This window comes from Cyrtonyx montezumae, unplaced genomic scaffold, assembly GCF_038088225.1.
Source record: "Cyrtonyx montezumae isolate F1298 unplaced genomic scaffold, pur_monq_1.0 scaffold_3, whole genome shotgun sequence".
Classification (NCBI taxonomy): Eukaryota; Metazoa; Chordata; class Aves; order Galliformes; family Odontophoridae; genus Cyrtonyx; species Cyrtonyx montezumae.
In genome coordinates this window covers 91,568,030-91,580,451 of record NW_027072034.1, presented here as the reverse complement: position 1 = coordinate 91,580,451, position 12,422 = coordinate 91,568,030, and the positions used below count along the sequence as shown (strand labels likewise).

The following is a 12,422-nucleotide window of genomic DNA, read 5'->3' as shown; positions in this document are numbered from 1 at the left end:
GTGCTTGTGCAGAAATCTCAGTACTCTCCTGCAGACTGTCTGATACTCTGACTTTCAACATACGGTAGCGTAAGGATATAAGCTCCTTTCTCATCATCAAAGGAACAGTAGGACTGTATATGAAGTCAAATCTCAAAGAGAACCACTGGTTTCAAGACTAGAGGGTCAGAAACCATACCTTTGACTTTACTTCTGGTATCTATTTGCAACTGAAGTTCGCTCTGATGAGTTTTGTTGCTGCTGGGATCTGTATGAGAAGGTTGAATGAATACCATTGCTGGACCAGGATGTCAGCTAGCCTACAATACCTCTATTTCTGCACTGACAATTACATCCATTAGACATCATTTCACAGGGTACTCCATAGCTGATAGCAGATCAGCAGTAGCAGTTACAAATCCCAGCTAGTCACAATTATAAGCAAAAAGCCAGTACCAATGTTGCATGCAATAGGAAAGCAGGTCTCCCCTCCCACATGACTTAGACAAGACTTACTCCATTCCTGAAGGCAGATCATCAGCAAAAAGAAAAAAAAAAAAAAAGGAACCATTGCAAGAAGGAAAAACAGGAAAACTGATTCCATGTGGAAGAAGTTGGTACTTATTTAGTTACCTTCTGAAGGTGGCACATGCTCTGTGGAGAGCTCAGCTGTTTCCAAAGACGGTTTCTGTTCTTCACTACTTTTATTTGTTTGTTTTTGCATTGAAGTTTCCCTTGGTTTGTAGAAATGACGATGCGGTTTAACTGTGACTTAAGGAGAAGAAAAAAAAAGGCTTCTATCTCTGTCAAACTGAAAATTCAATTTAAATCTATTTTTTCTTACAACTTACTTCTTTCTTTCTTGCTGAGCTCCTCATGTTTATAATTATATATACTCTGGATGTTTGAAGCCATCTTCTCATCAACGCCTCCACTTTTCAACAATCTCAATGTACATGTATCCAAAAAGTTATGGGACTTCTTGCATGGAAAATATTTACATTCCCCTTGGAGAAAGTGTCGGCAAATATGAAGCTTGTTGCAGTTGCTTTGCTGGTTGCACGTATTATTCCTGTTGTAAAATTGGCAGGTCTAGAAGCAAGCAGGATAGATACAATATAAAATAGAAAAATGTTATTAAGAGTCCAGTATTTTTAATTTGTTCTCCACAGCAGAAAAACTGTGGAGAACTAAAGTGTACACATTCACTGTGACTTCAGTTATCTGACCACATTTGTTGCAGAGAAGAGCAGGTATGAGAGTGAACTCACGCAGAGTTTTGCCCAAGAAAATAAAGTGAAGAGCCTATCCAGCAAGCACTAAATTTTGGCACTCCTGAACAAGACAGTTATGTAATAGGTTACCAGTCTATTTAAAAACAAAGAAAGAAAGAAAGGAACAAGAACAAGTTTTGCCATACAAATATATATACTGTGTCAAAAGAGGTGGTAGCTATAACTGCCTTTCTGCAAAGACTGCACTTCTAAAACAGGATAAGAAGTACACTTTGAAATTATATTATACATAATTATTATATGTATCATATATTAAAGCTTAGCTGTGTCACAAAACATTGCTGGGGTGTTACAGAGAAAGCCTCTTGTGCTCCAGTTTGTGACCACTGCCTCTGGGCCCAGCAGTAGACACCTCTGAAAAGAGCCCAATTCCATTCTACATGCACCTTCCCTTCAGGTGTTTGTAAGCAATGACAAGATCTCCCTGGGTCTCCTCTTCTCCAGGCTGATCAAGTCCAGCTCTGTCAACCTCTGCTCCTAGCAGAGATGTTCAAGTTCCTTCATTAGTTTCATGATTCTTTGCTGAACTTCTTCCAGTACCTCCATCTCTCTCTTGTACAGGGAAAACAAATTCTGAACCTATTTTTTGCAGTGGAAGACACTGTAACGAGGAGAGTGACTTCACACAAACCTATGCAACATTTAACTGTAGGCACTGGCTGTAGAGGCTCATCTGTTAATCATTAAGCAACAGCAATTCAGCAGGACTGCAAGCCATGACAGCAGACTGCCTTTAACAATACAATTTGTATGTACAGTTTGTAAAAGCATGCTCCCATGGAGATGGATAAAAGCATAACGCCTGTTCAGTGAACCTTGGTGTATCACAGCAGTCAGGGGAAGTCCCTGATATCTGAAAAAAAAGGCAATGTCACAATCACTTTAAGTAGGGTACAATGGATGACCCAGGGAACTACTGACCTGCCAGCCTCATCTCTGTGCAGGGGAAGATCACGGAACAGATCCTCCTGGAAACTGTGCTAAGGCACACAGAAGACAGGGAGGCAACACAAGACAACCAGAATGACTTCACCAAGGGAAAGTCATGCCTAACCAACCTAGTGGCCTAGCATTTTGGAAAAGCACTATAAAGATGTAAAGAACAGCAAGGCTGTTGAACCTCACCGTGGATGGGGATTCTTTACAGCATACCACGGCACTTCTGAAGAGGTCTGTCTGATGCTGTACTTCTGTGGGTTCCCACAGCACCAGAGGGACACATAAGATTTATTTTTCTTATAACCATCCAAATGAACTCCAAAACCAGAAGAAAGTATTGTCCCAGCTACACTGGGAATGCATTATTTAGCTGCAGCAGGAAAGTAGGCTACCCCCAGCATTTACCAGAAAAAAGAAGAGCATGAGAGAAGGTGAGGGAAAATATAAGAAAATCCTGATTCTGGGACACCGTTGTATTTTCTTTACCCTACCTTCTAGCTCAGACCACAGAAGAAAAAAATATTCCTTTTACTTGAGGGTGTACACACCCAGTTTGCATTTCTAAACAAGAACAGCAAAGCAAGCTTCTACACCCTGATCCCAATTCTTGGGTTTATAAATGGCCTGCAACAGGACTTTCCCCTGCCTGCAACTATTTCACTCCATAACAGAAGTTACAGTGCTTTGTTGGAGGGACCAATTAATGATGCTTACCAGCACTGAGATCTGAACTGTTCATGAGTCATACCAGTCAATGATAGCTATTATTATTTGCTCATTTTTTCCTACCTGGTAGTAATTAAAACAAGAGACACGTAAATTTTAGATGCAGACGAGATGCATGAATATTACTCCTCCTTGCTCATCAACACTATGCCCCTTAAGGTGTGTGAGGTGGTGAGGATCTGCCTGAGGCTAGGGAGGCCCTACAGAGGGATCTAAATAAGTTGGATCTCTGGGTTGAGATGAATGGGATGAGGTTCAACAAGACCAAGTGTCGGGTCTTGCACTTTGGCCGCATTAACCTCAAGCAGCGTTATAGGCTTGGGGATGAGTGGCTAGATGATTGTGAAGAAGAGACCTGGGGGTGTAGGTTGATGCTCGGCTAAACATGAGCTGACAGTGTGCCCAGGTGGCCAAGAAGGCCAATGGCATCCTGGCCTGTATTAGAAATAGTGTAGCCAGCAGGAGCAGGGAGGTGATCATCCCCCTGTACTCAGCTCTGGTGCGGCCGCACCTCGAGTACTGTGTTCAGTTTTGGGCCCCTCACTACAGGAAGGACATTGAGGCCCTGGAGCGTGTTCAGAGAAGGGCAACAAAACTGATGAGGGGTCTGGAGCACAAGTCTTATGAGGAGCGGCTGAGGGAGCTGGGATTGTTTAGTCTGGAGAAGAGGAGGCTCAGAGGAGACCTCATTGCACTCTACAGCTTCCTGAAGGGAGGTTGGGGTGAAGAGGGGTTTGGCCTCTTCTCCCAGGCAATGAACAGAACCCAGGGAAATGGCCGCAAGTTGTATCACAGGAGGTTTAGGCTGGACATGAGGAAAAACTTTTTCTCTCAGAGAATGGCTAGGCACTGGAATGGCCTGCCCAGGGAGGTTGTGGAGTTGCCATCCCTGGAAGTGTTCAAGAGGTGTCTGGATGAGGAGCTGTGAGATATGGTTTAGTAGCCTGTGGTAGCAGTGGTAATGAGAAGACAGTTGGATTAGATGATCTTATAGGTCGTTTCCAACCTTGTGATTCTATGATTCTATGTTATGCTAACAGATCTGTGGAGATTATAATTTCCAAAAGACTAGAGTAACAGGCAGTACTTCGCTAATTTGTTAACCAGGAACAGCTGTAGGCAGAGTAGGATACGCTTGGCTTTGACATAGTACCTTGATGGCACAGCCCTTATGCATACACACACACAAAAAAAAAAAAAAAAAAAAAACCAAGAAAAAAAAAACAAAACAGGAGATTGGACTGCTCAGACAAACTTAACAAAGTCAATTAATTGCATAAAAAACAAATAAAGCTCTGTGGAAAATTAATGTACAAAAGCCTCAGTGCACTTTGGAAGGGGCAGATCTTACACAAAACTGACTGCAGTCAGTTGGACATTTCTCATGAATTTTTCTCATGCCTGCGAACATCAAAATACATAGGTTGCAGACAGAAAGGGGCACTTGCTTCCCAATTTCTGTTATCTCTTGGCTAACAGCCAAAAAACTCAGGTTTTTTTTACTTTTTGTAAGACCTTTTATATCTTCTAAGCATGTATGATGACTGTGATCTTTGACCTCCATCTTCCTCACTTCACCATCTGTAAATCTCTGGTGAAGTTGCTTACATTTTTTTTGTTTGCTTGTTTTGAGTAACTCTGTGGCTGTCCTGCTGGGCTAAGAGGAACACAAACAACACACAGAACAGGCTGGAACTTTGCTGTCAACTTCCTGCTCTTCTCTGCTGACAAGTAATACATGACATGTTCTTACCTAAGCGCAGGCTTTCTGATACTTTTGCATTTTTTGCATTTTTATTTTTGTCTTCTTTTTTGGGGGTGTTAGTTCATTACATTTACAGTTATTGGTATATGACACTTTTACATGACTCTTCTGATAGTTTCACATGCAGCCATTCCCATTCACAGTTCATTCAAGCTAATCATAGTATTTCTGATTGTCAACGGTTTATGGGCTTAACTTAAGATATTGAAATTAATATCAGTTCCCTATCTTTCTTGCCCTTTCCCATTCCATACAAATAACAGTTTAAGAAATCAGTACAACTCACATCAGGAAGGAGGAAAGGGTCATTCTGGAGGAGCAGGATTCGCAGCTCATTCTCACTTAAGCCAGACAACTCATGAGTCTTTAGAACTTTTTTGTTCTCAGCGCTGTTGATGTTATGAGAGTACTTACAAACACTGCAAGAAAATGGACAGAAAAAAAAGAGATTCTTACAGTCAAGTTGACTTTACAGTGCCTCAGATAATGTGTAACTTCAGAAAAAAGGAGAGAAAGGCGCTTCTGCACAAGTCTCTGTGAACACATAGATCATCTCCATGACAAAGTAGCTAGATTATGAAACAAGCAGCATTATCACTGTGAAATACAGTTGCGTTATTATCCCAATTTTAAACATAAATACAGCTAGGCCATTTATAAGAAAGCACAGACTCAAAATCACTTCTGTGTCAGGCAAGTCAAGTCATGCAACCTGAATAGCTGAAGAGAATGCTGATTTCGAAGGATATACATTTATACATCAGCAGTGGTGGAAGTAGCAATGGCCTCAACTTCACACGCACAAAAGATTGTTGTTCTAAGGGGTGGTATGTAAAGAACGAAGCAACAGTTTGAGAGCTCCAGACAAAGACATAATGAAGCTGAACACAACACAATGTTATCTTTGCTGGCTGGGAAGTTAAAAAAATAGAAACAAAAATCCAAGGAGGTTAACTATCGCTTAAAAAGCACTAGTAAAATATCAGAGCCACTTACTAACCCAAGACAAAGCTGATAAGTGAGTATGATACAAAGAGAGGGAGACTGTAATTTCTTTGCATCTCTTTGAAAATATATTTCAATTTGTAAAGTGTGTTAAATAGTTTTCTGACTTCTCGCTCTTCAAAAGCATGACTTGACACAGCATTACCACTAGATGTACTCAATAAAAGTACCTGCTACTCTTATCAGACTCACATCTCTGTTCTTCCAGTAAATTTTACCTCATGCTATGCTTGATGCCATCCATCCGCAACAGTGTTTTGTGTAGACATTTCGCCACCACTCCCATTTGTTGTGTGCATTGCTTTGTAAATAAATAAATAAAAATACAAGGCTTGAGGAACAGAAATATACTATCTTTGGTCCGGAGAAGTGGTTTTCTAAGGATACTGCATTCTGCATCCACTTAACTAATGGGTATGAAAGCAGTGGAACTGCAGAGCTTTTCCTCACAGTTAGTGTCAGATTCCACCAACAGTCGCATGGTGATCTATGTCACCTAAATACATATTTCTAAGGCAAATGTTGAAATGGTCTACAAATACAGTGATGAACAATCAACTGTGTTAAGTAATACATTTAGAAAAAAGTGGAGAGCTACTGGACAGATACAAGTTAAAAACAGGTTTAATTTGACAAACTCTAAACAGGAAGACTCCAACAAAAGAGCACGCATGATCTAGAAGCAAGCCTTGATTCTATCCTATCGATTTAAAACTGTCCTGTTTTGATCCATGTGGTCCATTCTTTTAGTTCCCTCGTTTTAACCAATCTCCCTTCATAAATACACCCTAAGGGCATATTGTTCTATTTGTTATTAATACACATGAAGGCAACGTTACATGCACAGCACTACTGAGAGGGCAGAACAGCTCATAGTTCCAGCATTATGAAGGAAATCACTACACTTTTTAGTTCACCCAGTGGTAAGCCGACGTACATTTGAAGGAATTTCTAACCACAAATCCTACATAACCTTATCTTACTGAATCAGAAAAGCAACAGAAGAGAATTTTAGTGTCATGCTATTTCTCCTGTTCCATCTGGAGACGCACAAAGCCCTTCACCTTCTTCAGATCTGAGAGCATGAGGAGCTTTTTTGCGGGGACAGAGCAGGCAGAGGCCTGAAGGCAGAGGACTGAGGCAGCACCAAGCAACAGAGCGAGATGCAGCTCACAGGGGTGCAGCAGGAGAGTCTGTAGGAGTTTGGTGCTGCTGTTGACTCTTGTCAAAATGGTTTTGGTTTCCATTTCCGCATTTGTTGTTTTGTTTTGTTTTTGTAATAGGTGCCACCTTCAGCAGGCCTGCAAAATAAAAGGCTGTTCCCAGATAGGCCGTGCGGCCAATCCTTCCTTCAGTACGGCAGAACACGGAGATGCCAACAGCCATCAGGCAGCGGCTCGTACAGATACGGCTACGAGAGGTGCAGCGCCCTTCCGTCAGCACCAAGCGATCCTAAGTAACTACCGAGATTAACAACGGCCAAGCACTTCTCTTTTTCTTTAAGAAAGCAACAATTTCTGAGCTATTTCCGCCGCCTCACCTGTGGTGCAGCCTGCACTTGCCCATGAGATGCAGCTTGCAGAGATGCAGGCGCTCGCAGCCCTCGCACTGCTTGTGCGTACAGACCCGCACGGCCGACAGCGCCAGCACCTCCGGCTCGCCGCCGGCGCCCGTCAGCAGGAAGCGCTGGGGACCCGCAGCCTGCAGCGTGTCCTGCAGCTGCTTCGGCGAGAGGCCGACGTGCTGCTGGAGTTCCGCGAGCCCCAGCCGCCCGCCCTTGGCGCACAGGATCTTGGTGAGGAAGCTGCACACCACCGGGTCGCACATGGCTGCCCTCCACCTCAGCTTGCCTCGGCGGGACGGGACGAGAAGAGATGGCGTGGGACGAGGCCGGAATCGAAACTGAAGGCGAGGGGCGGAGCGGTGGAGGGGTGCGGGTCCGCCTCCGGTGTGCTTTCTGTGTCTCTTTTTTTTAACAGAAAAAAAAAAAACCAACAATCTTCGCGTGCTCGAATAATTCTAGCATTCACGTAGCAGGGCGGCTGCTTCTCTTCCCCCCCAGGCTTGCGGTTAGCTGCTTTACTCGTTAATACCAGCGGCTGCAGTTGTGTCCCAGCAGAGGAGGTGAAGCTAGGGAAGGCGAAAGGGAGGAAACTGAAGGAGGGGAGATTTAGAGTAGAAGTTGGGGGAAGTTTTTCACGTAGAGGGTAGCGAGGTGCTAGCATGGGCTGCCCTGTGAATGCCCCATCCCTGGCAGTGTTCAAGGCCAGGCTAGATGGGGTCTGGATCAGCCTGGCTTAGTGCTTGAACTGTCTTAGCCCTGCCCGTGGCAGGAGGTTTAAAACTAGATGATCTTTGAGGTCCTTTCCAGCCCCCAAACCATTCTGTGATTTTATGACTGTGGCACAGACGAAGTTCTGCAAGCAGTAATTAATCAGAAAGGGCTGAGTGATAAAGCCATATGAATCAGCTTCAATCTTCAGATCCTTTGGCAATGTAAGCCAAAGAAGAGTAGGCAAATCTACTCCCTCTTTCAGGAAGTTACCCAGAAAGAAATACAAGTGCCAGCCTGCGTCGCATGGTGCACACAGTCATTGTGCGAGCATTTGCTACTCAGGTTGCAGAAAGAGAATCACCTCAAAGAACAGGACTGAGGCGGTACTATGATTCAAGGAAGTAGGACACAGTATATTTTGTAACGTGTTTTTAGAAATAGCTGATTAGAAAAAGTAGCTATACCATGTATTTTAGTAGTGTATTTTTAGAAATAAAGTTGTTGAATTGTTGTATTATGTGATTAGTTCTTGCTTGCAAATCTGTAATAGCTTTTAGATTTTTGTGAATAGTTATAGATGTAGTATTATAGACTAGAAAACACATTGTAAGGCTGTTGTGCTTTGATCAGAGACCCTCAGCAAAAGAAACACAATAATAAAAGCCAGGGCCTCCACACAAGGCTGAAATATCTCACTCTGGGATTAGGTTGAGATGCAACAGACAGACACCAAGATACTTCCCTCTATCCTCCTTATCTTCTAACACACCAGTGTATATCAGTAAAAGACAGGTTGCCAAACTTATCCCTATCCAAAGACAAGCAGATATCCAGAAATAATGGCCGAGTGCTGAGTGAGCAAGTGTTACAATTTTGGTACTTATGAATTACTTATCATAGGCATTCTTCTACTGAGCATGCATCAATGAAGAAAGTTCATCTAGAAGACAGACGAGGAAGACTAAAGGCTGTCAGCTGGACTGTCATGATGCTAAAAGGACACTAGACAGTAGAACAGACCATGCAATAGAAGACTGGAGACCTTGAAAATCACTAACTGAGATAAGTGTGTATATGTCAATTGTCTTATGCGTAATTGATGAGTATGTACTATCTGTGGAAATATAATGGACTCTGAATCATACAATCTTTGAAGCGTTTATGGTGGAAATATCCCCAGTGCTTCACAGCACCGCTAATAAAGAATACCTGACAGCAGCAAAACTTTGCTGTTAACTTTCTATGCATTGATTTCTTCAATTCAGCAATGTGGTCTTGTGCTTTCTTTGCTGAATGAGAGCTTGTGGAAGGATCTTTCATCAGGGATGTTTTCCTGTGCTTGCCCTCTTGTTCTAATATTTGAATGAATTAAGTAATTAAAAAAAATAAAAGCTAGAGAAGGAATAGTAGAAGGAGGAGTCCATGATACTGATACCAGGTAGGTATTTTGAAACATTCTGAGGGGATGATACAGGTAATGGAAATAATAATTTTCCCTCGGAAAGAAGGGAATATTGTCTGTGCTTAACAAACACGAATGCTTTGATCAAGTACTCCTTATACTAACACAGAATGTCTTAGCCATTGATGAAATCTTATTAATCAAGGACAATTGCTCTCCTTGAAAAACTGGCAAGAGGAGAACTGTTTGTTTTGTTATTAGGTGACCTCATAAGGATAAAAAGAGTAAGTGGAACATTCATTAAATGACCACTGAGAGATTTGTAAGACACTCAAACAACCTTGCACAAGGGCAGGCAGCTGAGAAAGCCAAAAGGGGATGGTGTATCATGAGTGCTTAACTGTATGAATATGTATGTAGTTGATATTTCCCTGGCATTAGATAGGTGGAATATTTGGGAATTTAATGTACAAATACAGTGAAGAAACTTGCATTATTGTGCTTGTTTTGTGGAAACTTCCACCGGCATCCAGGCCTGAATAAAAGGCGATATGTCTCCTGAATGTTTGGGAACTGGCTCATTGTACACCAGGTAACGAATCTGCATTTCAAGACAACCATATCAGTACTAGGTTTAGAAACGTGAATGGGTAGTTCTGGGCTGGCTTATGTCCAGGATGCATATATGTGCATTCTTATGTAGTCAAAGGTTGTCGAAGATGACAGAACTCGGATCCGTACTTGTTTAAATACTAACTGGTAATTGAGCAGCAAGTCAGAAATCTATTGCCAACATCAAACAGTAAACAACAATCACGAATAAGGCAAACCTTTCAGTCATTTACTTGTGTTTCTGTTTTAATACTTCTGTTTTTCTGCCAATTCCAGTGTGCATTTGCACGTTAATCCACTAGTAAACGTGAACTATCTGGGCAGGGGTATTTTCTGGTTACAATTCTGGAACAAATTTTCATCAAATTTTCATCTGGAGTAAGATCCAAAAGTGAAAGCTGAAAGAAGCTGCAAACCTTGTCAGGCACATTCTATTGCTCTAAAATACACTAAAGGAGGGGTTTGAGGTCAGTCCTGAGTAAAAGCAAGGGGAGAAACTTTACTGTACTTATTCTGTGTCTTGGTATAATGCTTTGCAAATACAAATGCTCAGAGTACTTGACTTCCTCACTATCTTCTTCAAACAGAATCTATTTATAGGAAGGAACACAATGAAGAAGGCAGAAGGGATTGCTGTCATTTTTTAAATCTTTGCCAAGGAAATGATGTTCCTTAAAACCAGAATGGCACTCTGACTTTCTACTTCAGAACATGAAAGTATTCCTAGCAGGTTTTGATTTTTCTGAGAAATTCCTTCAAATACACTTGAAAGGTGATGGTTGTGATGCTCTAGGTAATTGCTTGTTTTCTTACTATGAATGTTTGGATAACAACAGATAAATGCAAAAGCTTAATAACTCTCTGTAAATAGATGTATTGCTTTAGAACTTTATGAACTCAGCTGTAGCTGTCAGGCGAGTTAACCTAATTAATGTATTCTGCTATGTGACATTTTCCATCTTCTCCAAAAACATCAGTATATAGCAGCAGCTGGACTTAAGGTGACCATAACCCTAAGAGAAGTAGAAGCACAGGGGGCAGGGTGGGCTCGTTTGGGATACAGCATGACAGGGGAGGCACAGACTTTCCCTGGAAAAGCAGCACACTGTGAGGCTCAGCTCCAGAGCCTGTACACAAATGCACACAGCATGAGGAGCAAACAGGAGGGATTTGGGGTCCATGCACAGTTACAGAGCTCTGACCCCATTTGGATTACAGATACATGGTGGGATAGTCCTCCCAACTTAGAGCACTGCAGTGGTTGGATATAAGCCCTGTGGAATAGACAGAGTTGGAAGCTGAGGAAGAGAGGCTGTGTTCTGTGCAAAGCTGGAACTTGAATACATTGAAATGAACAGGTGCCAGACTAGCAAAGGCCGTTGGTAAAACTCAGAGGACCTCCTGCAAAGGTGCTGCCTGCACTCTGGGCCAACACTGATAAGCAGCTGACTGCTCTCTGGGCAGTTTGAACCAAAGATGTCAGATGTTTCAGTGGGGACTGTCCCTACTTGTCCTGAGAACTGTGTTTAAACTGGCAGTTGAGTCCTCTACCCTTGCTTGGAGCTAGGCTGCAGCTGCTTCACAGCCGTGCCTGTATCTGGCCATAAGCCAGACCCTGGCCCAGATCCACAGTCTGATTTCCCTGCTTGACTTTGGACCTTTCTTGTCACTACAAACCCACACTGCACTCTGGACTCTCAGTTGAGCCTGACTGCAGTAGTCAGGCTGGCTATGCCCTGACCGAGTCCCTGAGGACTTCATTGGGTGCCTGGCACCCTCCCTGTGCAGGGCATTTGGACCTCGCAGCACCTTAGCACCTAAGTGTTAACAGTCAGATAGGATGCAGAAACTGCTAGTGATGTGGCTCCAGATGCTGCACTGCATTGCATGTATCAAGGTGGAGGAGAAAGAAAATTATGAACAAAGAAAAGTAAAAGTGACTCTCAATTCATGTATGTTCAGATGGTGTGGCTTTGATATAAGCTTTCTCCAAAGCTACTTCCACTCCTTTGACACTCTTTATTGCTTATGTTCATGTGGAGTTCTTGCCTAATGTTGACTGGATTTTCCTGAATATCTTTCTAGAAATCCCAGATCCTTGTTCTTGCTATAGTTCATGAAATGACCAAGCTTCAAACCTGTTGCAGTTGCAGCCTGCCTACTTTGTGTTGTAGTGTGGTGGTTTGTGAGAGTGTGAACAGGCAAAGTTTGGCTATTACAAACACCTCACAACAATGAATGAGGGTGGAATTCTTTGTTGTTTGCAGCTTTTATAAGTCAGTCCTGGTAGTCAGTAATTAAAATAAACCCCAGTGTTTGTCCACTGCATGAGTGTCCAACCATTTGACTTGTTTGGGCTGCACTGAGTGAATAGGAATCATCTTGGGCCACATATACATAAGTTGCTCTGAAAGTAAAGAGCAA

At 42.6% G+C, this 12,422-nt stretch overlaps 1 protein-coding gene across 2 annotated transcripts in view; it reads right to left on the bottom strand.

Annotated features, from left to right (window-relative positions):
- Positions 1-7,578, bottom strand: part of LOC136052309 (zinc finger CCCH-type antiviral protein 1-like) — a 117,820-nt gene extending 110,242 nt beyond the window's left edge. For both annotated transcript variants that reach the window (XR_010622535.1, XM_065742315.1), the window contains exons 1-5: positions 7,250-7,578; positions 4,991-5,123; positions 831-1,071; positions 613-750; positions 179-247 (exon numbers count right to left, since the gene is read on the bottom strand). Coding sequence is in view for 1 of the 2 variants with exons in the window: in XM_065742315.1 (XP_065598387.1) it covers positions 179-247; positions 613-750; positions 831-1,071; positions 4,991-5,123; positions 7,250-7,536 (868 nt within the window). In the remaining variant the exon portion in view is untranslated. The remainder of the gene's footprint in view (positions 1-178; positions 248-612; positions 751-830; positions 1,072-4,990; positions 5,124-7,249) is intronic.
- Positions 7,579-12,422: the final 4,844 nt, after the last annotated feature.